The 26,474-nt window shown below is 38.1% G+C and overlaps 3 protein-coding genes, 1 long non-coding RNA gene and 1 other non-coding gene across 8 annotated transcripts in view; 2 read left to right on the forward strand and 3 right to left on the reverse strand.

The window, feature by feature from the left end:
• LOC121962749 (cilia- and flagella-associated protein 47-like) overlaps positions 1 to 6,211 on the reverse strand; it is a 51,074-nt gene extending 44,863 nt beyond the window's left edge. For 2 of the 3 annotated variants that reach the window (XM_088074543.1, XM_042513036.2), the window contains exons 1-10: positions 5,177 to 6,210; positions 3,924 to 4,081; positions 3,657 to 3,772; positions 3,383 to 3,521; positions 2,995 to 3,079; positions 2,717 to 2,857; positions 2,417 to 2,586; positions 1,947 to 2,053; positions 622 to 851; positions 324 to 531 (exon numbers count right to left, since the gene is read on the reverse strand). In XM_088074543.1, the coding sequence (XP_087930669.1) occupies positions 324 to 531; positions 622 to 851; positions 1,947 to 2,053; positions 2,417 to 2,586; positions 2,717 to 2,857; positions 2,995 to 3,079; positions 3,383 to 3,521; positions 3,657 to 3,772; positions 3,924 to 4,081; positions 5,177 to 5,323 (1,501 nt within the window). In that variant the 5' untranslated portion in view covers positions 5,324 to 6,210. Of the gene's footprint in view, positions 1 to 323; positions 532 to 621; positions 852 to 1,946; positions 2,054 to 2,416; positions 2,587 to 2,716; positions 2,858 to 2,994; positions 3,080 to 3,382; positions 3,522 to 3,656; positions 3,773 to 3,923; positions 4,082 to 5,176 lie in introns of all 3 variants that reach the window. The other variant, XM_088074544.1, reaches the window with a different exon arrangement.
• trnad-guc (transfer RNA aspartic acid (anticodon GUC)) lies at positions 2,126 to 2,197 on the forward strand. Its single transcript has one exon. It is a non-coding gene; the product is annotated as a tRNA-Asp (tRNA).
• A 44-nt stretch (positions 6,212 to 6,255) lies between the features above and the next one.
• Positions 6,256 to 10,340, reverse strand: nufip1 (nuclear FMR1 interacting protein 1). Of its 2 annotated transcripts, none has more exons than XM_088074545.1 (10): positions 9,956 to 10,340; positions 9,387 to 9,472; positions 9,149 to 9,250; positions 8,994 to 9,056; positions 8,829 to 8,905; positions 8,605 to 8,697; positions 8,322 to 8,500; positions 7,985 to 8,119; positions 7,029 to 7,297; positions 6,256 to 6,943 (listed from the first exon to the last, which is right to left on the reverse strand). In XM_088074545.1, the coding sequence occupies exons 1-10, from the start codon at positions 10,185 to 10,187 to the stop codon at positions 6,479 to 6,481; spliced, it is 1,701 nt and encodes a 566-aa protein (XP_087930671.1). In that variant the 5' UTR covers positions 10,188 to 10,340; the 3' UTR covers positions 6,256 to 6,478. The 2 variants fall into 2 exon arrangements, with proteins under 2 accessions (XP_087930671.1, XP_042368971.2); XM_042513037.2 differs by having other exon boundaries at positions 9,149 to 9,253; positions 9,956 to 10,339.
• On the forward strand, positions 6,842 to 8,272 carry LOC148185491 (uncharacterized). Its single transcript, XR_015775883.1, has 3 exons — positions 6,842 to 6,976; positions 7,763 to 7,863; positions 7,962 to 8,272. It is a non-coding gene; the product is annotated as an uncharacterized LOC148185491 (long non-coding RNA).
• Positions 10,341 to 11,201: 861 nt separating the features above from the next.
• On the reverse strand, positions 11,202 to 24,952 carry cab39l (calcium binding protein 39 like). Its single transcript, XM_042512949.2, has 9 exons — positions 24,719 to 24,952; positions 18,548 to 18,674; positions 17,919 to 18,083; positions 17,674 to 17,792; positions 17,401 to 17,569; positions 16,547 to 16,606; positions 15,705 to 15,770; positions 14,868 to 15,011; positions 11,202 to 14,731 (listed from the first exon to the last, which is right to left on the reverse strand). The coding sequence occupies exons 2-9, from the start codon at positions 18,647 to 18,649 to the stop codon at positions 14,552 to 14,554; spliced, it is 1,005 nt and encodes a 334-aa protein (XP_042368883.1). The 5' UTR covers positions 18,650 to 18,674; positions 24,719 to 24,952; the 3' UTR covers positions 11,202 to 14,551.
• Between the last annotated feature and the right edge of the window lie 1,522 nt (positions 24,953 to 26,474).

Consider the following 26,474-nt stretch of genomic DNA (forward strand, 5'->3'; position numbering starts at 1 on the left):
GCCAGGCCGACACGTTCCTTGATTACCATGAACACGTACGCTGCAGTATTTTTCTGCCTCAGGCCCACACACGCCATCCTGCTTTCATATATGTACAAAAGAGCACCAAATGTGGATGAGACTACTGCTGACAATAGTCTCTTTATTTCCTCGTGTTTGAGCAGCATTTGATAAAAATTACAGCAGTAGGCTGTTTTGGGAAATTAAAGCTTTGTCTGCAGCAGAAACCATTCTGGGGCTGAGAGACAAAGACAGTGCAAAAGTCAAAGTATTGAGAGACAGACACATTGTTGGTTTTTGTCTTTTCATCCTTCAATATTTACCAGGATTTAGTTTGGGCATGGGGTGCGTGGTTTCACTGCGGCAGACAGCAGACAGGTGTAGAGTGATGGTGTGGAAGCTGCAAAGCTCAAGTCCAGTAACATCTTCAGTGGTCTTGCCACCCCTCTTAATAGCATAACCTAAGACATCTAGTTTCTGACGCACATTGAAGCTGCCTTGCTGCCGTGCAGTAAAAGACAAAATGACATCCTGAGGAATTCAAAGGAGAAAAAAAGTTTTCACATTTGCCGCTCTGCTTGAGGTTAAAACCAAATAAAGTGAATTAATCACCATTCTTACCTGACATTGCCCAGGGGCAATTGTGCCAGTGGAGGGCTTGGTGGTGAAGTGTGCCACCTTGCGGAAGCAGAAGTCAACAGGAAGTTGAGGGCAGAGGTTCTGCAGCACACACAGCAAGTCCACACGTTGGCCTGTCACGCAGGTGAGGAAATCAAATCTTTGAGAGGGACTCATCAACAGAGACACAGGGAGTCCAGAGCCTGTCACTGCCAGCTCCACACTGCTGTTACCTAATGTAACGAAGAAGAAGACTGTTTTAGCCAAAATATCAGTGTGTGTGTTTACATGTACAATGTCCAGTTTTTGCCCTTATTCCAAAAAATGCAATATTCCTGCTACACTGTTGGTACTGTATGTCTAATGAAAACGAATATTCCACAAACACTCCTAGTTTACAAGCATCCGTGCACAATCTGATTAATATATCCTAACATGTCTTCATCACGTCAAAACGTGATGAAGTAGAACAGCTGGAGCAGCTTGTCATTTTGCTTTGAAAAGGTTGGTGCTGCGATATTTAGACATATTCAAAGACCTGTTGATATAGAAGTCTTTAATTTACTTTAATTTACTTTAGGGCCGAAAAGATAGAAGAAAAGTTGCACTGTAAATAGTTGTAGCCACATTTTTACTAACTTATTTGTACCCGCCGCGCACCACCGAGGCCCCATGTAACGGAGGAAGTACTTTTAACGGATTTACAACCGTTTTCCAAACCGGGAGTGAAGTTGTATTCAAGTTTAACTGGTACCATGTTTCCCCATCCGACAAGAAATGTGGGATTTTCTTTTGCATGCTTATCTACTCTGTAGCTTTGGTAACTTTTGCCAAGTTGGTTTGTGTACAAAATATCCATGACAACTCATGACACTACTCGTATGCAAACAAGAGGCAGCGTGTCGCAAACTTCAGTGAAAACCCCAGTTGAGACAAACATGACTGACTGGCTGTGTGAAGTCGGAAAACTGCTTGATTTGGAACATTTAAACAGAATATGCTGTTTTTATGTCCCACATTAAATTACAAATACTGTCATATTAAATAATATGGGAATATTGGTGTGCATGTAACCACAGCCAGTGTTATCTATCTTTAATTATTTAAAGATAGATATTATATATTATTATATATAGATATTATTCATTTATTAATAAATTAATAATCTGCTCATTTAGTTAAAAATACTGCTGGCTAAAAACAGTCTTCTGAGCACTTTCATTGGATTGGATTGAATTAAGCAATATGACATGAGTGAGTGAGTGAGTGAGTGAGTGTGTGTGTGTGTGTGTGTGTGTGTGTGTGTGTGTGTGTGTGTGTGTGTGTACCATTATGGTGAGTGAAGCCATATCTGCTTCCCACTGACTCAAACAGCAGGAAAAGGCAGTAGTCTTGCCGGCTGGCTGAGTGTTCACGCTTCTTCTCTTCACTTGTACTGAAAGAGACACAGCGTCATCCTGTAGTAGTAAAGTGAAAATGAGGCCACACCCCTTTCCTCACAACCAGCTCCTCGTTAGTATAGTGGTGAGTATCCCCGCCTGTCACGCGGGAGACCGGGGTTCGATTCCCCGACGGGGAGTAGCACTTTTCTCCCCCTTCCTTTTAGTAGTTAAATGTTTACCTTGTTAGCCACCTAACTGCCTAAAACATTTAGCATTATATTGTTTCTATAGGACACTACACTTAACCATACAATACATTTTTTAATTTTTATTTTAATGTTTGGGTATGCAGCACTCATTGGCATAAAAATCAGAGAAGCAATTTTACACATTTTAGACATTCACAGACAATTTACCTCTTGCAGATGGGACTGAAGCACACTGCCACAGTGGTTTTGTCATACGGCCCAAGTCGACCTTGTTTGGGAACACAATCCAGGACCTGAGAGACGTCTGTCCTGGCTGGGCTGCACCTCTTCATTCTCTCCAGCAGAGCGGCATCTGTGCTCTTCTGGAGGTCTATTCCCTGCACGGCCATCACAGTCTTGTTTAATTTTCAGTTCAACACAACTGGCCCTCAACCCCCGACCATAGCTATTTGCATTGCAGCTGTGCAGCTGGCAGCTACACCTACTTTCCCTGATGGCATCACTCACCACTTCAGTCCCAGCAGCACTGTCCTGGAGCAGGCAGACCCAGTCACATGGCTTGGGTGCATTGTTTCTCAGAACTACATTCTCCACACGGGAGGTACCAAAGTATGCAGGTCCAAACCACAGACAGGACAGTGGAGCCCCCTGTAAAACAGCACAGTTATGTTTGGTTCAGCTACAGAAATAAGCACAAACATCTTTACATAAACATCAGTCAGAGGGATAAGGACAAAGTTTCACCATTAAGTACTACATGATTTCAACTGGGACCACTGAATTACCTGCAAGTCAAAAAGCTCTAGGCGCTGGTCCACCACCTTAGCCCGTATACTGAGAACTGCAGCAGGGTGATTCTGGACTTTTAATCTGAGACAAAGGGAGGGTGAAGGTTCAGGTACAATGGAAGTGTGCACTCAAAAACAATACTTTAATGGTTTGTTTTCTATTTAGATGCAAATTTTCCATCATAAAATTATGTCATTCTTTCACCCATAACACCTGCATTACACTCGGTTACAATATGTTCCTCATGTCAAAACATAATGAGCTAAATTTGTGAGCCTCAATAAAATTCCAATATCCTACAATATTTGACTGACTGTTTCGTGACAAATCCGTTTAACATATGCTGTCAGTGCAAATTCACTGGTGTTGTAAAATCTTCCTTACAGAGCCTTTTCCTCAATCTGCCTAGGCCTGTCTGTGCACAGTTCCACTTTTAGCCACTGGGTGGCACCAGCTGCTATGACTCCACTGCAGGGTGAGAGTCTGACTGAGGGGTCTCCATTATACTGCACCTGAAACAAACCTTCATTGCACACACAAACACATAAAGGTATTACCATGGAGTGAATTTAGTAAATAGTCGCTACTTTATACAATCCTGTTATACAGAAAAGAAACATGTCCATATGAGTGAACAAGAAATACACACTTGATTTACCTGGTGCAGACCCCTGATTGGTTATTTGGTGGTGTTTGCTGATAATCTGACTGCTTGCAGTAATACACCCAAAGTCTAGCACTGGGTCAATTAAAAAGGAACAAGCCCTGGGAAACCTGGAGGGGCACATAAGAAAGTTAAAATACCACAATATTTGAAAAGGTGTGTGTATGGACATCTACAAATGTCCCAGGCAGTGTGCTTGGTCCTAAATATCTTTAACACACTGTAATATGTCAATATACATGATAGATCTAGTCTGCTTACCCCAGCAGTCTGATTTTGATGGTCTCTACATCATCTACATGAACCAGAAGGCAATCTCTGACCTCCTCCTCTTCCTCTGGAGTAAACTCCAGCAAACCACTCACAGACAGACCAGGAGCCACAACTTTGGGTGAGCTTGATGCCGATAACTTGAACAACTACACGAAAAAGAAATGAAGAAGAAGACAGAAACTGCATCTATCAAATGTACAGAAAAGAACTAGAGACAGGGGAGAAAATCGATACAGAATCGATTCATGCATGGCAAAAGGATGTAAAGCAACTGAAAGAACGTTTTATTCAATATATAAACTTTTTAATGATTGTTTTTTCCCATATGTAGCCCCTTTGTAATCACCAACATTTTGATTAGTAGTTGAATTACATATTTTTCCTCTGTAACCATAACTGATTACAATTACTTTTACTTTATAATTTAATCACTGTTACGGTTTACATGTCACTAGTTACTCACCAAGACTGGTTAGCATTTAGAGACACGTTTCTTACTACTAAAATACTAATATACTCAAAGGAGAAGTAAAGATATACATATATAAGCAATTTTCAGTTAACTTTGAACACAGCCGTTGATTAAAAAGCTGATAGATAAAATTAATTGGTATTATTGGACATCGCACAAAACCAACACTGTCCACATCTATAGTAATTTAATTCAGCTGGCTAGCTTTCCTAGATTCACACCAGGTGTTAGGTAACGTAGCAAGACGTTTAGCTAGCATTGACGCCACATTCTTAATTACCTAATGTTGCGTAATTTTTATTGTTTTAATTTCATATAGCTTGTTACTTTTTTCTGTAATTTAATTACTGTAACTGGTTACGTCTAAATAGTTACTCCCCAACACTACACAACACTTTAGAGACACACATTTCAAGAGACAAACATATGCATCATACAAGTTGAATGCTAATATAGTATACGCATATACTAGCATACTTGAAAGGGCACACTGAGACTTTCAACACTGACAACTTTCTTAAAAATATGAGGTAACGATAGATAGATAGACAGATAGATAGAACAACACAGTCTTTATTTACAGTAATTTAAGTTAGCTACCTAGCTTTCGTAATTTCTCGCACCAGGTGTTAGCTAGTAGAGTTAGCAAACAATTTAGCTAGAGTTGACGCCATATTCTTGATTGGCTAATGTTGCGAAGCGTCATTTTTATTTTTGAAATTTCAAATAGCTTCTCAATCAATTAAAAACAGTCATGAGCTTACTTTACCTTTAAAGTGGGCTTTTCAATCAATATTTTCGTCGAAGCTTTCCCCACATTAGTTGCCGTGACTGTAGCTCTGTAAACCTTCCCGACTTTGACATCGTTGAACTCGACTAACGGTGGGTCAACTCGAACGCACCTTCCAGCCATCATAAATGACTTTATAATTACTAAGTTACTTACTTAAAGACTCTCGAAATGTACTATTCATTTCGTTAACTTGCGTGTTAAATAATTATCGCGAAGTTTTGTCGTCTTGCAGACTCGCATACCGATAGTTAAACTCACTGTTGCTAGCCAAATGTTAGACTCAACAACCGTTGTCAGCTCAGGTAGTTTCCAGGCGACGGCTCAGAGTCCCGTAGGTGCGCTCGTTTTTACAACCCTAGGCAGTCTAGATGGGCGGTGCAGCTGCTGACACTGAACAGAAAACCTCCATATGCAACCAAAACATCTTGTTTATTTAAGTAAATTGATGTTCTTGACAACATAAATTTCAATACAAATCATGACTATAAAGGAAGGCCTATGCTTTTTTTTTTTTTTTTAAGTGATTTCTCAGTTATCTCCGCTTCTCTCAGTCGCAGCATTTTTACATCTTTGGTATAACATTAGAGGTGTAACGGAAAAATATGCTACCCGGATAAATCAAATCAATTAATAATCTCATCTTCCGGCCTAATCGGAAGTGAATGTTTGTCTTTATACGGCTTATAATATTTATGTTACTATAAATACGATGCAAAAATAGCTATTTAAAATAAAAATTTAAGTAATAACTTACTGTTTGTTAGTTGTGAAAGGGAGGGTGGTGCAATTCAGATCATTTTTGTAGTACAGGAGTTTTTTTTTTTTAATCTCCGAAATCACGCCATTTATCATGCCTAAAACCTGCAAAATATGGTTATTTATGGTGAAAAGAAGAAGGAAAGGAAGAAGGAAAAATACTGTAGCTCTGAGGAGGGTCATATTAAAAAAAATAAATAACATTTCTCATCACTTTTTCACTTAACTGCATGTTGAACGAAACAGTAAATCATAATCATAAATCCATAATTCAAACTTAGAATAAAACAAAAAAAATGTTAAATGATCAATACAATTAGTTTTTTTAATTCACAAGAAAAAAAAAGATTTTCATTACAGCATGATACAAAAATATAACTGGATGTTGTTAGTCAAACTAACATCACATCACATAAAAAATAATAAAGTCCTTGAAAAATATCAATTTCAAGGAGAGAGACTCTGTCTCACTTTTATGCTTAAGAAAAAAATAAGATCAATCGATTTTAGTAATGTGCTACTTCACATAACAGCATCAGGGCTCTCCCATATTTCATCATCATAAATATTAGAGGTAGATCTGATTTTATCTGTGCCCATCAAATTGAGGCAGTCTTTCACAGTTGTCTCTTCTGCATTTTGGCTGAAATCCCCTGCGCCTGAGTCCACAGGAGGGTCTGTGGAGGGTTCTGAGCATGAACGCAAGTGCTGGTCATTGACAACTGCTTTACTTGTTTCTAAATCCTCCTGATTAATAACTTCTGCTGAACTTTTCTCTCCATTAACCTGAAAGGAAGAACAAGGCGCATGCTTGGCTTCCTCTAATGGCTTCACCTGCCTCCCTTCATGCGCTCCATTTGACATAGCTGGTGAGACCTTGTCCTTTGTCCCCTGCTGGTTCTCCAGGCCAAAGAAGTTGTTTCGGACAATAAAGCGCACACATTGCAAGAGGACGTTCCTCTCATGGCGGATATCTGGGGCCAGTAACTAAACACAGAGAAAGAAAATAAAAATGCAAATGTAAGGTCATTTTCTCAATTCAAAACTGTGAAAAACGCTTGCACAATCTTACCATTTCAAGTAGAGTAGGACGACGAGTCTGCGGTGTATCATGGTGTCCTCCTCTGCCACCCCGTCCTCCTCTTCCTCTTCTCCCTCGTCCTCTTCTGTTATTAGGTGTGTGGAGGGCACAGTTAGGGTGGGCGTCTTTTTGAGCCTCTTTGACCTGTGAGGAGGTGGTCGAGGCTGTAGATGCTCCTCTGTCCTGAGAGTTTGTTGGTATTGTGCTTAGGAGAGCCTGGTTTTCTTGCACAAGGTCTTTGGCTCTCTGAATAGGAGTGGCTGAAACACAAGCAAGGAGAATATTTATACATTTAGGTTTTTTTTCTCCCTGTGGCATGCTACTTTCCCAATGCGTTTTTTGTCTATGAATGTATATAACCCCTGTAAGTACTATTTCAGCACTGCATAATCGCCTGAATCTGAGAATCATGTTTTTTGTTGCATCAAAACAAGCTGTTTAAGTCTACATAAGGACCTTGTCTTCCCCCACAGAGGATGCATGTTGTTTCTACAACAGCTCGGAGCACACACACCAAAACTTGCTCTGTATCGGTCATTCACTGTTTTGCGTCAGCCACTGTTCTGCTCCAACACGCTTGGCATACTAAATTCTACACACTAGAGCTTTAATCATCTAAGAAATTAAACTACAAGATTTGTGACTGGATTAGGCATTTCAGTTTTTTTCTTCTTAAATAAATAATTTGATTTGTTAAAATTAAACAAACACCTCTTCACTTACAGCCTGCACGAACCAACCTCACATATGAAACATCACCAAAACAAATTCAACAATACGCCTCAGAAATGCAGCCAGCAGTGCGAAGATTGAAAAGTGGCTGATGGTATACCGCTCTTTTCTTCGTGTGAAAACCCGTTCTTTTTGACATTATGCCACTGATATAGACACAGTATATCCAAAACACAATCTGTTCTGTTGCAGGTTGAAGATGGTGTCTAACTCACACTCTGGTTCCTCATCACTTTCGCTCATGGAGCCGTAGTTGGCCAGCAGGGAGCCCAGCGCCGAGCTCATCTGTTTCGGAGCCACAACCAGACCGCCAGTCCTGGACTCTGGAGCGAGATCCTCTCGGTCCGAATCTGGAAACACGACAAACACATGCAATATTTATCAGTTACTGTTACAGTTATTGTACCATCATTGTTGTCGGCAATATCGCATCAACAGCAATTTGAATTTGATGTCAACGATGCCTAAACAACAGATTTGGGTGTGACAATAAAAGGTACCATAAGATATTTTGGCTTGTTTGACTGAGTCCATGTCAGATGAGTCAGTTACCATGGTCACTGCTGGCCAGCGCTCCCAGTGGATCCCTGTCTTTGGGGGTCTGGGTCAGGGATGGAGCTCTCTCTGTACCACTGTTGTCTGATGGACGAGGGCCCCGATGGTGTCGTCCATGGAAGCCTCTGTTACCCCGACCTCGACCCCATCCTCCTCGGCCTCTTCCTCTCATCCGTCTGTCAATAAAATATTATATTTAAGACTGTGTTTGCAATAAAACCAAAAAATAAAAAAGGGCAGTGCAAAATACATCATTTACACATGAAATCTGTGCATTTACCCAAACTGAGCTGTCTCTAGAACGGCTCCCGTCTCCTCCCGCGCCTCCATCACTTTTTTCTTCTTGTCGATATTCTTAAGTGTTGGATAGTTTCTGTAAAGACAATACATTTTGCTGATTGGAAATAGACATCATAGGCAAAAATCTGTGTATGTACAACACAGAAAAACATCATTAATAATCATGGTTGCCATAGTTTCAAACATCTATTTGTGAATACTGACCTGCGCCTCTCCTCTCTCCATTTTGCGATCTCCTCTGGTGTGTCCAGCTTGATCCTCTTCGCTCCTGGTGCATGGTTCTGCATTTGGGATATAACAAGTCTAATATTCGAAAATGAAAATACTAAGAGAATGACTTTCAGATCCACAACGAGATATTTTACTCACATTTTTCCAGTGGATGCTGACTATTTTTTCATGAGCCATGAAGCTGCAGTCAGGCACAGAACACTATGAAGAGATTTGATGGAGGCGGTCGGTGAATTTTGAATTCTGATTTCCATAAATGACATGAAATCAAGCAAAAATATACTTGAGATTACCTTGACATGTTGAGAAATATGTTCATCATACTTTTCCTGGTTTTTGAAACCCCGGTCACAGGTGTCACAAAAATGGGAAAACTCTGGTTCTTTCTTATTCTTCTGCTGTGGGTTATAGACAGATTGGTTCACCATAAGTGTCTGAAACCATATGCAGAGGATCCCTGCAGAGGCCGACCTTTTGGTTTAAGAGTAATTTCCTTTTTGTTATAATATAGTGCTCCAACAGATAAGTTACCTTTTTGCCATGATTGTTGGGGCCTCCATAAGTGTGTCTTCCACCTTGATGTCCACCTTGACCCCAGTCACGACCATAATTTTGACCTGAAAACAAGATTCAAGTTAAAGACTTGACAGTAAACATAATGCAGACTCAGCCTGTGACCACAGGTTTTTAATATCTCCTGTGGCTCAGGAGGAGCTTTGACCATAATTAGGATATGGTGTTTACATGAGAAACAGGATTATTCACATCCTGGATCCCAGTTTCTTTCAAAGTACATGTTGAATAAATATTTGAACAAAGCAAATTTGCCACGGTTGAAAATAATTAAATAACCAATTTGATTGTATTTCCCAGCTTTGCTGAGCAACAGTTTTGTGTGAAAGAAATCAAAAGCCCGTCCCATATACATGCGTGTCCCAAATATAAGCCTATTAAGTTCAATGATTTGAGCAAATAATAATCCGGGCTATTAAATGAAGTTTTAAATTATTTCTATGTGACAAATAAATGATGATGATTTTCTGACTGTATGTAAAGTAATTTTAAGGTAGCAATTTAAGGACTGTATGGGTTTTACTCACCGTATGGACGTTTATGTCCATAGTTTCCACGTCCTGATGGAAATCCAGACCCAGACGCTGCCCCGTGATGCCACCCCGCCTGGCCGCTGTAGTCCCAGGTGGGCTCGGTGGGAGTCTCGCTCCAGCTCCACATACTGGGATGGAAGTTGCTGGAGCGGGGCTGCTGCTGCTGAATGGAGTTAGGAGGGGGACAGCCGAAGTCCGGCGAAGGATAGAGTCCCGGTTCACCCATACTGCACGCCCAAAGTCTTCCTTCACGTCTACAATAATGTCTATTTGAAATATATGCGTATTTCTCACCATGCAGCTCTCACGTGTGCATGTTTTGCTATGGTTTGCTCACGTGGTCGCCACTTCCTCCTGTGCTTCCTCCCGCTTCCTCCTCATTCTTCGTTTGCTTTATTGACGGATTGCAAACAGCTCAAATGTATATACCGCCACCTAGTGTCCAAGACTGTGTAACATTAACACCATAAACCATATTTTCCAAATTCTTCCCGTTAGCCCGTTGAAACATGGATGTTGCTGCATTTGTATTTATTGTATTTATTGTATTTATGTATTTTTCCATATATTTAGCAGGGTATTATGGTTTCGGTTGTGCCACCACAGATACTTGTGTTAAAATGAATAAAGTACCGTGCTGCTAAAACTGATGACTTGCACTCCTTTTTAGATTTATTTATCTAGAAAAAAATCCTCTGGCTTTAAACTTTTTTGCATGTCTATCAAGAAACATTATAGGTATACAATGATTTGACTGTAAAGATTACCCTCCTTTTATGTTTTTTAAAACTATTATAGTTCAAAAAATGGAAACACTTTTCCCAAAAGAGTCCCATTGTTTTTTGTTTTGCAGTTGTTTGTGTGTCCCATTATCTGTGCCATTCTGCACAGCAGCTCCTCTCTGTGCTGCTGCAGAGGGCCACATCACGCTCCTGACACACAGAGAGGGCCCCGATCCTCCTGCCTGCTCTGCTTGCAGTCAACACAGAGTTTACATCCATTTGAGGCCCTGCTGCTTGTTACACTGTCTCCTGATTTACCCTGGTCTCATTATTGTTATTATTATTGTTATTATAGGCATTTATTCTGACGCAGGAGGCACTGTCAATAACAGAGCGATAGATACAGCAGGATTACACCAATCACAGTGCAGTTTACTTCAGCGACTACGCCGGGCTCAGAGGGTTAATCGGCATACTGTCTGTCTTTGCATGAGTGAGAAATGAGCACACTCAAAGCATTCATTCTCATCCTTTTATTTGTCGTGAATGTGGTACAATATCAATGTGGAAGATAAGATGGCTGCTCTCAGACAGAGAGGACACTGGGAAGATAATGTGGAGTTGCGGTGGAACCAAAGTTGCTTGTTATTTTAGTCTGGGGATTACAAAAAAGAAGCAAAAACATGGAGGAGTTTGGCTCAAGTGTGATGTAAAGCTGGTTGGTTTTCTTTTCCATCTCATGTTATATTCTGATGTATGACATATCACAGCTTAGAACATCAAAACAAGTTGGTGTTTTTATTTTTTTACTAAGAAAAAACATTGAGAACTATTTTTCCATAACACCAGATGGAAATAAAGGAATGGAAATTCACAGGTTTATGATAGTTTCTGTCACTCAGCTGTACTCCTCTACTGCCTTTCTTGAGCTATAGATTGGTGGTATTTAAGTAACAGCAAGATGTTAGACTTCAAATTTATTTTGAAACAATTTAGGGTGTCCTAACCCTAAAGCCTAACTTGAATTAACCCTTTGAGGTAGTGAGCAACAAATGAAGAAATGACCCAAAAAATAGCAAGGACTTAGTAAAAAATACAAGAAAATTAACGTGAAGTTATTAAAAAATAAAACCAAATTAAATTAAAGTGCTTTAAAAAAAGATTATTTTGTCTGTTTTCCCTAGTTTTTTCTTTTTTCCCCCCAAGATATTTTCCCAAGCTTTTTTCTTCTATTTTTTTAAGTTATATAAATTCAAAAATTTCATACAATTTGTGCAACAATTCTTAACAAGTTGTTCATTGCCTTTTTACCCAATATTTTTTGAAAGAAATCGCTCCGGTTTGCTCAGGGTTCAAACTGTAAGCAGCACAAGAAAAGGGATGTTGCTCCAGGTTTCACAGGATTAAATATCAATGGCTAAATAAATTCAGAAATTTTACGGACATAATTGCCAGTGTTATTTTTTTGAAAACGTAGAAATAATTTCTTCTCTTTTTAGTCAAATATAAAACCAAGTAGTGTTTGAACTTCAATGATTTTGCACATTTCGTGGGCCTTTAACCCCTGAAGCCTGGAGTGACATCATTTCGCTGCTTTTAGACCCCTTTCACAAGTATTTAAATATTTAAACTCTGAACAAAGTGCTGTGCTTTATTTTTAAATAACAATGAACAAAAAAATAGGGAAAACTGTGTATATAATTATCACATTTAAAATTATTTTATGGAATTAATACACTTTGAAGCACTTTTTCCAGGTTATTTCCTTTTCATAATTCCTTTTTTAAAACTAATTTTTAGGGAGATTTTCTTGCATTACTAATTTCTGTCTCATTTCTCGTTTCTAATTCACTTTTTTGTGTTTGTATTTTTTAAATACAAATACTTTTTACAAATTTCTTTCTAATTTTTGGGTCATTTCCTTCTTTGATTAATCATTCCCGCCTTTTCATGTTTTTGCCTTTTATATAATCAAGCCTATTTGCTCCAGTTTCAAAGAGTTACCTACATTTGGATTTTTCACAGTTACATTTCACCATCAAATCCCGTTACAACTTTGGCCTCACTCTGCGACAAGTCTCCAGACACACATTGTTGTTCACATATTCAATCAGCAACACTTTGGTGACAAAATCAAAGTGAAACTGTGACCCTGGTCTGTACACGATAGCAACCAATCAGCTGCAAAAAAGTTTAAAATGTTTCTTTGACAGTGTAACTCAAATATAGTGAGTTAAGAGGTTCACTGCTTAATCACAACAAATATGTTCTATCTAGAGCATATTTTCATTAACAGAATAATTAAGCTCCCCCTGGAAAGATACTGAAAATACAAAAATAAGAGGAGAAAACACACCAAAAGAAAAAGGCACCTCTGAATTTTCTCACCTGCTTCTATTCAACACCAGATCAAAATCAGAGCAAAAACACTTGTTTACAGTCCAGAAAGAAAAGGAGTGAAACAAAAACACAAACAGCTGCTCTCCTCTCCTCCTCACAGCAAAGTGCCTTCTGTTAACGTTCTCACTCAAAATGGCACTCACTTCAGGTGTACAACCAGAAACGGCATATATAATTAACCCCAAGCAGTGTGAAAACAGTGATCAGCTTAAGATTAACAAAAACAAACATTATTTTTATCATACAGAAAGTGCTATCAGCCACCAGCAAAGAGAACCAGTGATCAAAAATGATTGAAGCTTACTGTACTGATAGCACAAAGGCCTTTTATTTCTTAATATATTCCTACAATTTCTATTTTTTTCTTGGCAAGTTTTGGTCAACAGTGACTAAAAAACAGTGACTTTTGTTCAATTTCAGACAACTGCTTCAGCCTTTACCAGAGGTGGGAACAAGTCACTGTTTTGTCTCAAGTCTTTGCAACCAAGTCCCAGATCAGATCTAAAATTATTTGGATTGTGTTTTAATGTTTTGATATATTTTAGTGTATTTGGCTGCTGTCAAAACTAGTTAAACTATTTTCCCTTCTGGGATTAATAAAGTCAACTATCTATCTAAATCCAGAGAAGAAAGTCCAGAGTCAAGTCCCAAATCAAGATGGGCAAGTCTCAAGACTGACAAGGCCAAAGTCCAGTCCCAAGTCAAGACTGACAAATTCAAAGTCCAAAACTTTGAGCTTTGAGTCCTAAACAAGTCACAAATGTCAATATAATTTTTTTTTAGATTAGTCTTTTGCCTTTTACACCTCTGACATTGACCTTGCTGAAATGGCAATGTCAATTACTGTGAATATTTTGTTGTGATGATGCTTTTCATTTCAGTTTTAGAGGGAAAAAAACGGCAGTACAATAACAAAAAGGGCAACTGAAAATTTCTGCTGCCATTTGGCTGACAAAGATTTTAGCAATGACTGACAATGCCTGATTCTGATGAGACACGTTCACCTGCCAAAAAAAAGGGGGGAGGAAAAGCTCAAACTCTCATTCGTAATTTTGCAGCTACTTCATTAAAACAGTTAAGAAATTAAATTGTGCACAGCCACTAACAAAACACCTGCAACTGGTGACTGTGATGGCACTACAATAACGGTCATGTCTGTTTGGTACAACCATTTTGGCAGAAGCTTTTTAACCACTGGTTCTCCCAACAAAGCAAATCAGCTGCCTCCAACAATTTAGGTTGCGGCACTACATGCTACAGATGGAAAAAAAAAAAACATGAGAAAAATTTACAAAAGAAACATCAGTGATTGAGAACTACTCTGCACTAGTTTAAACCTAACTGACAAGAGAAAAAAGATGTCTTGGAGTTTCTTTGAAACAGAATTATTGTTAATGTGTTTTTTTTTCTACTGTATGTTTTCCTATTGATAAAAAGTTGAAGATAGAGGGCAGGAGGGGATGCTTCTCTAGGAGGCCGGTTTCTTCAGATCCCTGATCTGTTTGATTAGGTAGGTCTTCTCGTCGTTGAACTGCTCGTCATCTGTGCGATCCTTCTGGAAGTTGCTCAAGAAGTCGATTAGTTTGGTCTGGTTCTTGAGCAGAATGTCAACGATGGGCTGCGTCTTGTTGGGGTTTGCTACAAAAACCTGGAGGGCAGTGGCAGCAGAAAATAGACTTTTTTCCATACAACAACAGATACTAGCAGAAAGAATCTGCGTCTCAAGAGAGGACAGTCAAACATTATTTGAATTAATCTATAATTGCTTCATTTTTCGTTTTTACCTTGAAGACATGGAAGGCTTCAAACTGGATGTTGGGGCTCTTGTCTCGTAGCAGATTCATCATCAGCTTGAGATTCTCAGGCTTGCTGATGTAGTGTGTCATCACCGTGAAGTTATGTCTGTCCAATAACAGCTCACCCAGAAGCTGAATGAGAGACAGAATAAAAAAACAAGCTGAAAACAAAAATAAATATGAGAGAGAATAAATGTTTGAGTATGTAAATAGAGTACATTAGATGTCAAATAATGTATATATGTAGTAATGGAAGAACACGGAACATGTACTTCAAGTGTTAAAAGTAAAAATACCCAATGCAGAAAAATCTTTAAAAAAAAAAAGATTGAATTAAATAAAAACACAAAATACAAAAAAGACACTGAAAAAAAACATTTAAAAACGAAAAAACTAATCAAATATTGATTTTGAAAAAGAAAGAGAACAAAAATTAAAAAAAAACAAACAAACCTAAAACCCAATAGAATTAACAATAATAAAAACCTCAAACTTATTGAGATAAAAATAGTTAACATGTAACTTTCGGTCAATAAACCAACTGATTAATCAAGTAATTATTTCATTTTTACTTGTATAAATGTTTTCCTCATTTATTTTTAACAAAACATATTTTCTAAACTTTCATGTTTTTTTGTAAAAAAAATCTTAATTTGTAAAATAACTGAAGGTATCAGATAAATGTAGTGAGGCTGAAAAGTGCAATATTTACTCCTTAAATGTGGTAAAGTAAAAGTATTAAGTGATATAAAAATAAAATACTCAAGTAAATTACAAATATCAAGTTACATTCCACCATTGTATATATTGCTCGTAAATTCAAACCTTTAGCGACTGCCTCTTGGTGACGTAGTTCTCAGAGTGCAGCAGCTTCTCATAATTGGAAAACACCTGCAATTACATAAGAAACGCCTGTTATTTAAGTTATTATGATATGGAATTTGAAACTTTGGGGTTCTAGTTTTTCTAGTTGTCTGTGTTTTGGATATTTGTTCACGTGCTGAGGCTGAAAATGACATAGCTTGTAGAGACACGTCATTGTATACAATGTCGGAAATAAACGGGCCAAAACCTCATAATGTGGTATGTCGTCATTGTTGTCTGTCTTACTGTCAAGTGTTTCGTCTTGTTCGACATCTGTCTTACTGTCGACCCATCATGTTTTCTTTCTTTCTGCTGCGTTCAACCACACTTACGTCCTGTGCCCTCCACATTTCTGAGTGAAATTTCAGTTTCAGTGGATTTTTCTTTCAATAAAAATCATACATAATTATCAACAGTTATTGAACGGTATGTCGTAAGTGTCATAATATTCACGTGTCCTTGGTAAGATTCAATCACACAACCTTTGAGTCATGACACAAGCACCTTTCCTTCCTTTCCTCGTCAGGCAGTTAAGAGCTGCGGACAGTATTTATGTTTATGCTTCCAAATAGTGCTCAGCAGCTGATGTTGCGTGACCTATGGAGGAGGCGGGTGTGTGTTGCATGGATGTGGTCAGGGACGGAAGGGGAGGTGTGACGCCATTTAGAAAATAAAAAAGTTCCACCTGGCATCGCTGGTTTGAAATAACAGGGCAAACTTGCATTAACATGCTTGGTAGCGGTTACATGCATCAAACGTTTTCCAAGCTAGTTCTCAGCAGGCTAATACTAAAAATCACTCACAGCATCGTATTTCTGTTCCAGGAATTCAGCCACAAGCACTTTGTGTCTTGTCAAAAGATCCTGTGAATAAAGCAGGGAAAATATATCATATCAGAATAAAGAGTTTAACCCTTTGAAACCTTAATCAACAGCATTTTTGCTGCCTTCAGATGCCTTTCACAAGCTCTTTCACCCTTTGAAACCTGAGCAAATTGATTTTTTCTATCTAAAGATCACAAGTTACACAAGTTTTCTGAAGATCATGGGATAATTATATGTTGGTCAACTCAGCTGTCATTTCTAATTACTCCGTGATCTTGTGATGATGAAATAATTTATTATGAAAAATGACTTTTGCTTTCACAAGATTGCGGGATAATTAGAAACGACAACTCACTTCATCAACATATATAATGAGGTTAAAAATATAATTGCGTGTACGTTTGTTCTCGGCTTCGCAGAGTTTTGCATCAAGTCTGACGATATTTTGTGGCAGTGTGGTCCACATCTTTTGCTTCAATACTTGACAGCCATTCATATATCCCACGATCTCAAGAAAGCCAAAGTTGGTTTCTAGTTCTAAACTGTCTTACTATCTTGAGAAATCAGCCTTCTGCTCTCTCCACATACATGAACCCACGACAACAAGAAAATGAGCTTTGTTATTGCTAGAAAACAAAATAATTTACTTGTAATAACAGTATTGAAACTGTAAGCGAGCACAGCTGTTCTTGGCTTCAGTAAAATCCTATTTTCAAACTTAAAAAACAAAATGGTCCTACAAGCACATGTAACAAAAGTCAAATGTTCTATAGTTTCTGGTATTCCATGACAGTCTTATCTTACAGGCTCCAACAGGAAAACAAGGAGAGTACCTTGAAGGTCGCGAAGGCGTCAGAGGCGATGTCGAAGGTGGACATTTCCACGTAGTTGAAGAAACTGTGAAACTGATCTGAACGAAGAACTATCTTGGCGAGCGGTTCATGGCGGATGCACTCTCTCAGCATGATCCCACAATTCAGTGCTACCTGGGGTGTCTCGTACCTTCAAACACAGAGAGAGTGTTTGCGACAGCTCTTTTGAAGCAATTACACTGTGTACAGTACGGACTGTGTATGTGTGTGTGTGTGTGTGTGTGTGTGTGTTACCCTTTCAGCAGTATAAAGAGGACCTCTTGGTGGGAGCAGAAATACTCGACGGTGGGGCACCTCGTCCCAATCTGCCTCCTCAGGATGTTGTTGAAGATCTGACACACATCCTTCTTCCCCTAAAACACAAACACAGAATGAGACAATCAAGCACTTAGGTCTGATTTATGGTAGAGCGCTTTGATGAGAGTAACAGAAAAAACTGAGAACATGTGGACTGATGTCATGACTCCCCCCCTCCTTACCTCAAAGTCTATGACCTGCAGGTTTTCTACCAGGGACAGCAGCAGGCCGCTGTTGTACAGCTCCTGGGCCAGCTGGGCCACTGTCTCGGTGTGAGGCTCCTTATCATTGCTACCGTACAGAATCTCCTTCATGGACACCAAACACTTGGACACCTCCTCAGACGCCTCGAAAGGAGAGAGGGAGAGAAGAAGATGGTAAGCAAGTGCCTCTGTGTGTCTTATTGAGAGGGGTTGGACTCTCTTCCCCTGTGGAGTTGACACTGGTGAGAGGCGCCGGGCAGGCGTGGCAATACTTATTGCCCAAAAAATCTGCATCTACTGCTGCACACAATATAGACTTAAACATTACAGATTGAGTGAAATCTAATAGTGACTTGAGTCTGATGTTGTTTGTGTGTGTGTGTGTGTGTGTGTGTGTGTGTGTGTGTAAGAGAGAGTGAAAACTGTCTTGACAGTGAAGTGTCATGAGATGACAGGGCCAGGCTGTTCCATGGTTCAATTTCACGGAGGACTGTCACCCTTGGGCCCCTGGACACCCAGGCATTTACACACACACACACACACACACACACACACACACACACACACACACACACACACACAAAGAGAAACACACTGTATTTTTCTACCTTGTCTGTCTTCTTATCTTGTGTGGCCGCGATTTTTAGGTTTTCCTTTAGAGTCTTGACAATGTCCGCGGGAGCCTTGTGGGATTTACCAAATAACGGCATGATGGACACACAGTCGCCTTGGGACCTGGGCAACACACACATGCAGGGCACATAAATGAGCTGTTAATAACAAGCTGGATGCAACCACAACAGTGTGGAGTCACTTATGTAGTCAGTGCATGACAGGCTTTCTTCCTAAACCAGAGAAACTTGGCTAAGCTTGAACAAGTGCACAACTGCTTCATAACATTTCACTGACATTTAGGAGCTCACCAGTTTTTCTGGGATACAGAATAATAGATAAAAGCCCAACCAATTCTCAGATTTTTAAGGCATCGATATTTTTTTTTTTTTTAGAAAATATGACAATATATCAGCACACTTTTTTTTATCAGGATCCAGGATGAATTTGTGATAAAGATCTTACAGATGTGGGCTCTGAAATTCATGTTTTCAATGACCGTGGGAACCCTGCATAACACATTTTCATTTTAGGTCATAAGCCACATCTAATGTTCCCCTCCTTGTTAGTTAAAAAATACATTTATTCAAATGCAATCTGCAATCTGCTTGGACCCTGATAAATGCTGCTCGCTGCTTTAATTCAAATTAAATCTCTAACACAATCACGTAAAAGTCAAGGGCACTTGAATGCTTTGTGAAGCCAGCGGACGCACATCATTCAGTCATACAAGACATAAATAAAATAAAATGCAATTCCTATGTGTGCAGGAAGAGAATTTGGTCAAGTCCATGACTCAAGTGTGAGAATTTCAAGGATCCAGGCGGCAGCAGTGGCCTTCACAATCCAGGCCGGGTCAGGAACAGGCAGAGAACTTGTGACTGCTAATCCTCATCTGGGAATGTAAAAGGGCATTACCCTCCCTCTGAAATCCTGCTACCATTCCTCCCTACGCTCCATCGTTCAAGCTCCATTTCTGCCATACACATCTTGGTTTGTACACAAGCTCTCTGGTAAAACTGTTCACTCACCAGCTTCCAGGGAGCCTTGATAAAAATGTTAAGAACTACGTATCCACAAGGGTACAGCCGCGGTTAGACAGATGTAATCGCTGGGTATTTTATTTTCATGTCACTTTACACTTTTTCTCCACTATTTACTTCACTACGTTTATCAGACAGCTTTAGTTACTTTAGATTTTTGCATAAAAAACACGAGAAGAGCTTATAAGATATGATGTTTTGTTATAAATTAAATCACCAAAGAGTTTATAAAGGTATAGCTGCAACAAATTAATTGCCAATTACTTTTTCTATTTTTTTAAAATGTATTTTCAATTTTGTTTGTAATTTTGAGGGCTTCTGTTTGTTTGTTTTTTTAAATAATATTAAGTCTGTGGTGTTTTACTCATTTTTTTTTTATGTTGAAGTTTGGGTGTTTTTTTACAGGATGGTATTAGCACTTTACTTAAGGATCTGAATGGTTTGTCCACCACTGCTTACAGTACAGCTGTAACCTGCTCCTCCACTTTTTTGTGCTTACTAATCAGTAAAAATAATGTTACGCAGAACAGAAAACAAACACACACAAAAACATAGACATCTCTCCATAGTCAGTCTATTACACGCAGCAGATGTCAGTCGGCATGCCTCCAGTTTGGAGAAGCAGACTGGATTTTAAACAATGTACTGCTGTGGATGGGGACCAGCAACAAAAAGTATTTAGGCATCAAAAATGTCCCACCTAAAAAAATCAATATCAGATCAAGTGTACACTGTATTGAGAATACATTTGCTGCTTTATCCTAATGTCATACAGTGATTTTGATGAGAAAATTAAGCCGTTATATTTCTCTCTTCTAAGCCAGATTCATTAGAGACAAACCAACACCGACATCTACTGTCTGTTATATACTGTGATATAATGCCTGTGGATAAATATCCCATACAACCACACTTTGAAAGCTTCAAACTATCCCTTTAGGGATTATGACTGTGGAGAGACCTTTAGATTTCCCCTAACAACGCTAAAACAAAGTGATGAACAATTTGATTTATTACATCAATTTTGCTCCACTAGAAATATCACATTGAAACACATGAAGCACAACATGATGCTCAATAAATGTTAACAACAGGCTTCCTAAAGGAGGCACGGAGAGGGTTCGTCAATGTCAGCAAAAACAAAAAAACTGCTCAAATGGGAATCACAAGGTTTTCACCTGACAAAGACAAAACCTCCGCTGAGTGTTTTCACTTCTGTCAACACCGACTAGCAGTGTTCAGGCTTTTCGTTTTTGCAGAAACAACTGACTTAAAGGTTTTAATGATAATACCCTCAGCTCGGATCTTCTTCCTAATGTTATGGCGAGAGACAATGGCGTCGGTCAAGACTGCAGACTGCTGATTCATGTTTGACAAATACAATCACATGGAACAAAAGGCCTCATAACGTCAGGGAAATGCAGAAATACTTTGTCCATAAACTGCTAAATGCACCAAATATTTTAGTCAGTATGTGGTCAATTTGAACTCAAGGAGGCAAATATGAAAACAGGAAATACCCTTTAATATGATGCCTTCATTTGCAATAATCCACTTTATTATCACATTACGTCTCACCACAGCTTCAGCCAGGTCAATATTTGTCAAAGGATAAGCAGGCAATGAGGAAGTAGTTAACAAACGCCTGCTTTCTAATCCAATCACATTGTAAACTACTGTGTCAGAAGTCTAGTGTTTTCACTCTGCCGTCTGAATATTTCTGATTATTCAAAGAATACTTAAAGGGCTCATTTAATCACCTTATACACCTCTTTGAATCCTGAAAAGCTTAAGTTTGAGGGTGCAGCCTTCACTTTCACTTGAAGCCTGCTTAAGACTGGATAAATGTTATGTAATGGAATTAATCTGGTGCCCACTGGGCTCAAACACACACAGCTCGCTGCTCTGTTTAAGTAGAAGCTAACAGAGAAAGGCGCCACATTGACCCACATGTTATTTTTTAGCTGTAATTAGGAGAGACCAAATATAGTACAACTTAACAAAATTCAGCGATGACCTGAAGCCAAAGGTGACATCCTTAAATTGCTTGTTTTTCTGACCAACTGTCCAAAATCCAAAGATATTCAATTCATTGCCACATAAGAAAAAAAAAGCAATGCTACACAACTGAGAGCCCTGAACTAGGTTAATGACTGGTTTTCCACTTGAAAAATAAGTTTAAGTCCAGGTAAAGTGATTATTAAAATGTGTTTCATGTGTCACATCATAGAAACATGTGTAATTAAATACCTGATCAAATTTGAATGAACAAAAAAATTGGCAAGTATGTAAAAGAAGGTCTCAAAATCATGAAAAAATGCACCGTATTTTCTGATGTGAAACTTTGGGGGCGTGTCCACTGGAGGAGCAAAGGCGACGCCCAATCGCGGACTATGCGAATAATACTTCTTGTTTTTATTCTGCTAAATTGTCAGGGGCGGGGTTATGCTGAGTATAGCTCCATTGCATCATTGAGCTACGGTTTTAGACCCCCCCCAAAAAATATTAAAACAGGAAAATGGTGAAAAAATATTGTCTAACTCCACAATTCAGTACTATATAGTAAAGGGTCTTTGTAACATGTTTTCAGTTTCCAACATTTAGAATGTGTTTTGAAAGAAATCTCTGAATTCACTTTACCTTTAATTATTTTATGTTGATTACCTGGTTGATTAACCCAGAGCACATCAGCTCGGTTTCTTTCAAAAACACTGCAAGAGGGAAGTGTGCAACTTAACAAGACATGGCCCAAAAATAGCAAAACAATAGTACAAACATTACAAGAAAATTGCCTGAAAATAAGAAAATGACTTGAAAAAGCACTGAAAATACTTTTTTCCCTGTATAACACTTTTGAATATAAAATTATAGTAGTTAAGTTTTTTTCTTTCTGGACATCTTTCCATATTTCAAAACTAATTTTCACATTGTTTTCTCGTCACCTTTGACAAATCACCTTGCTCCAGTTTCAAAGTGTTGAATAGCCAATGAAAGGTGTCGCAGGTGAACACAGCACAAGCAAACTAATGTCGATCCAGGTTTAAAGGGTCAGTCTACTGACTGTTCCACGAAAATCTGCTACATCCAAACCTTGAATAATACAATAACAACCTGTCTTGTCTTGAACACATGAAAACACATGAAAATCATTTTGCTTCTATAGATCAATAATCAAACAGTACAGCTGTACTCTGCAGCAACACTTTGACTAATCAAAGTCATTCCAGTGTTGCAAGGTAGTTATCCGTCACACCCACATGTCAGTCTACCACTCTGGTAGTGAATACAAGTGGGACATTTAATGGCTCGCGCTAAAAACAGGTTTCACATCAAACCGCACAAGGACTTCTCTGCATAGGTCTCAATAATCACATTAAAACATGTGAAAATCAAATGGAAAAAAGCCAAATTAGTAAAAGATTATGTTCATAAATGATGGAAAACTACTTAATTATGTATTGAATGAATTCAACAATGTGATGAATGTATCACCTTACAGGAAAGAAGAAATTTGACGACACTTCCTCTCTGCTGTCGTGGAATGCAGAGGCCGCCATTCATGACGCGACTGGAATGAAAGTATTCAAGGAGGAGCAGGGAGGAGATTTAACCCTCTGCTTCAATAACACAAAGAGGTTTTGATTAAATACAAGTTGATAAAACATCTTATTTCTGACTGAGAAAAAATATAAATTTTGAAAACTTTTTAAATCAAAGTCAAGACTGGACTTTGCAACATTTTAAAGGCTTTCAATCTGGATATACAAATTAAAAACCCTCTCAAGGCTTCTAAAACAACCTGGTTTGTGCCAAATTTATTTTATCTTGATAAAGTTCTCTGCCCTACAGAGCCAGCTCCCAAAGACAGAAATGAGGATCTAATTGTTTGAACGGCACCACGGCCCAGTCTCAAACTACAAAGAACGATCTCTTTGCAGACAATCACAAGGAAACTGTCCTCTCTCAGGCAACCTAAACATTACATTATCAAGTCCATACTAATTGTAATTTATGTGAAAAAAATGCTTTTACTCTTTATCTTTGAATTAAAAACAAAATAATTTGATTACTGCCACAAATGTCCCTGAGCAAGCACAACACAATATTAATACAGACAAGGGATGTCCCAATCAAGTTTTTTTTATTTACTTGGATAATACAGCTGCACAATGCACACTTCAAATACGTTAAAGCTAATAAAATCAATCCAGTGTATATGCTTGATAGTTTAAATATTAACAATAACAATAATAATGATGATGATAATAATAGAAAACACCCCCAAAACTAATATATATATATGTCTATCAAAATAGTTTGCTTATCATTTTCAGTCAGCTATCTGATCTATTGTCCTTGCATAAACTCTTTGGACTTTTATTTTAAACAAAACATCATATGTCATATACTTGTGTTTTTTATGCAAACGTAATAGTAGTGGGAAAATAAGTGCAATATTTCCCTCTGAAATGTATTGAGTTAAAAGCATAAAGTGACATGAAGAGAAAATACTTAAGTATCGTAAAAGTACGTCAAATTTCTACTACGGTACGATTTTGGAGTAAATGTACTTAGTTACTGTCCTCCACTGCTCATAGTTACAGCACTGGATAACCGTCAGACAGGTTTTACTCTGAAATATGTGACCGGAGGCTGCATTGTTTTCATTCTTGCTAGCATGACGCGGGTCGTCTAAAGTAACATAGCAAGGAGGAAACACACAAACACAAAAAACACACGCTGCATTTGTGCTGCTGAGGAGTTAAAAACCCCGTGAACGGCACTGTTTAGAGGAACAAGAGCTTGTAACGCAGACGGCAGTAAATAACACATAAGGCCGCATAAACAGTCCCGGACAATGTGATTTAACAAGGCTACACCCCTCTCGCCTCCGGGCTAAACTCCCCTTTTTGTTTGAGCGATTTCCAAAGCTAATCACAGTTATCTGCATCGTTTCAGAAACAAGTACCACAAAGGACATCACAGAGGTCTCACTTGTCAACAAAACACACATTTCAACCCCGCCTGAAGTTCCTTAGACAGTCAAGGGCAGAAATATCTCTCCATTAAGATGACTGGGAGCTATTGCTCCTCGACAGGGAGGGGGATAGAAATGATACGTACAGTGGGAAGATGTTTGGATCTTTAAATGTCTTGACCGCTTCTGTCCTGGTTCACAGCGCAGCCGAGCCTCCCAAAACGGCTTCCGCAGTCACGCCAGGTCTGTTTGTCAGCAGCAAAGTCCGCTGAAAATGTGTCCGATACAATTTAAAATGTGAGGAATCTGTTAAGAAGCCAGTGCTGATTCCCATCTGGTCGCTTTCCAGTCGTCTGACAAGCTGGCGTCAACAAATGGTTTGACTTCCGGTATAAAATTTCAGAATAAAAACAGCGCAAGCACTGTATTTAAATATACATTAAAATACTTAATAATAATTATTATAATATTAATATTAATAAATTCTATACATATATTATTATGTCACACTTAAAAATATGTAATACAGCTATTCATTTATGCAAAATTTTAGTAATGACCACCGACTGTGTTGTTTTACTGTCGATAAAAACGTTAAAAAAAATAAATAAATAAAAAAGGTTGAAATTAAAACAGCTAGTTTGCGGACAAATTTGCTTTATTGAGCAAATCGCGTCACTTCCGGCAGTAGTCTGGCTCCCGCGTACGACATTGATACATCTGTATCTTTCCAGACGCTGAGAGTCTCGTTCACATCCTCTCACATCAAGTCCTCCTTCCCACCTTACCCTCACATATTATCATCATGTATCACATTTAAACCAACAAATGTATAACTTTAATCACGATTTTGAAATTTAATATATATTCAGACCCGTGAGAGAAATAATTAAATGAGAAAAGAGACTGAAGGTTGGATGGTGTACATATTGGAGCGCATCCCAGACCAAACCATGATAGTCTAAACTGGAAAAAGCCCATTGGAGGTCAGATTCCACGTGGTTTAAATTACACTTCCGGATCAGGATACATAATTTATAACAATGGCAAGTTATCGTTTGGGGATTTATATGTAAATTAGTCTTTACACAAAAATATAATAATAATATTATTATATATATAATATGATAAAATATAAGCATATTATTATCATTATTAATAATAATAATAATACAAAATGTATTTATTTGTTCTATATAAATGCAAAAAAACCACATATAAATTAATAAGGGTCACAAATGTATTTCTGATGCAAACAAATGCTTTTGTTTTATATAAATGCCATAAAAATACGCATATAAATTAATAAAATTCACAAATGTATTTCTAATGCATGCACAAATAGTTTTGTTCTATATAAATGTAAAAAAAAAAAAAAAATCAATCTACATATATATTCATTAAAAATGAACCCAATCACAAATGCATTAGATTCACAAATGTATTTTGGATGCACACAAAAATGTTTTTAAACTATATAAGTACAAAAATAATCCACATACAAATACTTTGAGTGCTGATGATATACTGTAAATATATTGTTTTTTAACCAGCTTTTACATCATTTTAAAATGTATGCAACTTTACTATTTAATAATCAAGTGACTTGTTTCTACTTGCACAAATCAAGAAATATTAAGAGGATATTCAATTTAAAAAAAATAAAAAGTATTCAAAATATGTACATTATACTACCATAAAAAAATATGTGAAATAGAAAAGTGAGATTATTTACAAATATGTGCATCTTGCTACAAAGTGTACTGTAATTTGTTAAAATAAGATAAGAATACGTTTTAAAAAATTCTGGAAGATTTCATACCTAATGCAAAGGCCAGCCTCTCTCGTTGGTGACGTTGGGCCTTTGGAAAGAGCAGAAATATTTAGATGTATGATCTAACA

The sequence above is a fragment of the Plectropomus leopardus genome, chromosome 24 (genome assembly GCF_026936395.1).
Source record: "Plectropomus leopardus strain MGB_pleo_1.0 chromosome 24, ASM2693639v1, whole genome shotgun sequence".
Taxonomy (NCBI): Eukaryota; Metazoa; Chordata; class Actinopteri; order Perciformes; family Serranidae; genus Plectropomus; species Plectropomus leopardus.

What these genes read in the sequence shown, in the direction of transcription:
- nufip1 (XM_042513037.2), bottom strand. Translation starts at nt 10,187, where the DNA reads ATGGGTGAACCGGGACTCTATCCTTCGCCGGACTTCGGCTGTCCCCCT. An exon ending in TGGACATAAACGTCCATACG is followed by an intron (nt 9,473 to 9,955) that starts GTGAGTAAAACC and finishes TCTTGTTTTCAG; the next exon opens with GTCAAAATTATGGTCGTGAC. An exon ending in ATATTTCTCAACATGTCAAG is followed by an intron (nt 9,057 to 9,148) that starts GTAATCTCAAGT and finishes ATCTCTTCATAG; the next exon opens with TGTTCTGTGCCTGACTGCAG.
- cab39l (XM_042512949.2), bottom strand. Translation starts at nt 18,649, where the DNA reads ATGCCGTTATTTGGTAAATCCCACAAGGCTCCCGCGGACATTGTCAAG. An exon ending in TGCAGGTCATAGACTTTGAG is followed by an intron (nt 17,793 to 17,918) that starts GTAAGGAGGGGG and finishes TTTGTGTTTTAG; the next exon opens with GGGAAGAAGGATGTGTGTCA. An exon ending in AAGCCTTCCATGTCTTCAAG is followed by an intron (nt 14,732 to 14,867) that starts GTAAAAACGAAA and finishes ACTGCCCTCCAG; the next exon opens with GTTTTTGTAGCAAACCCCAA.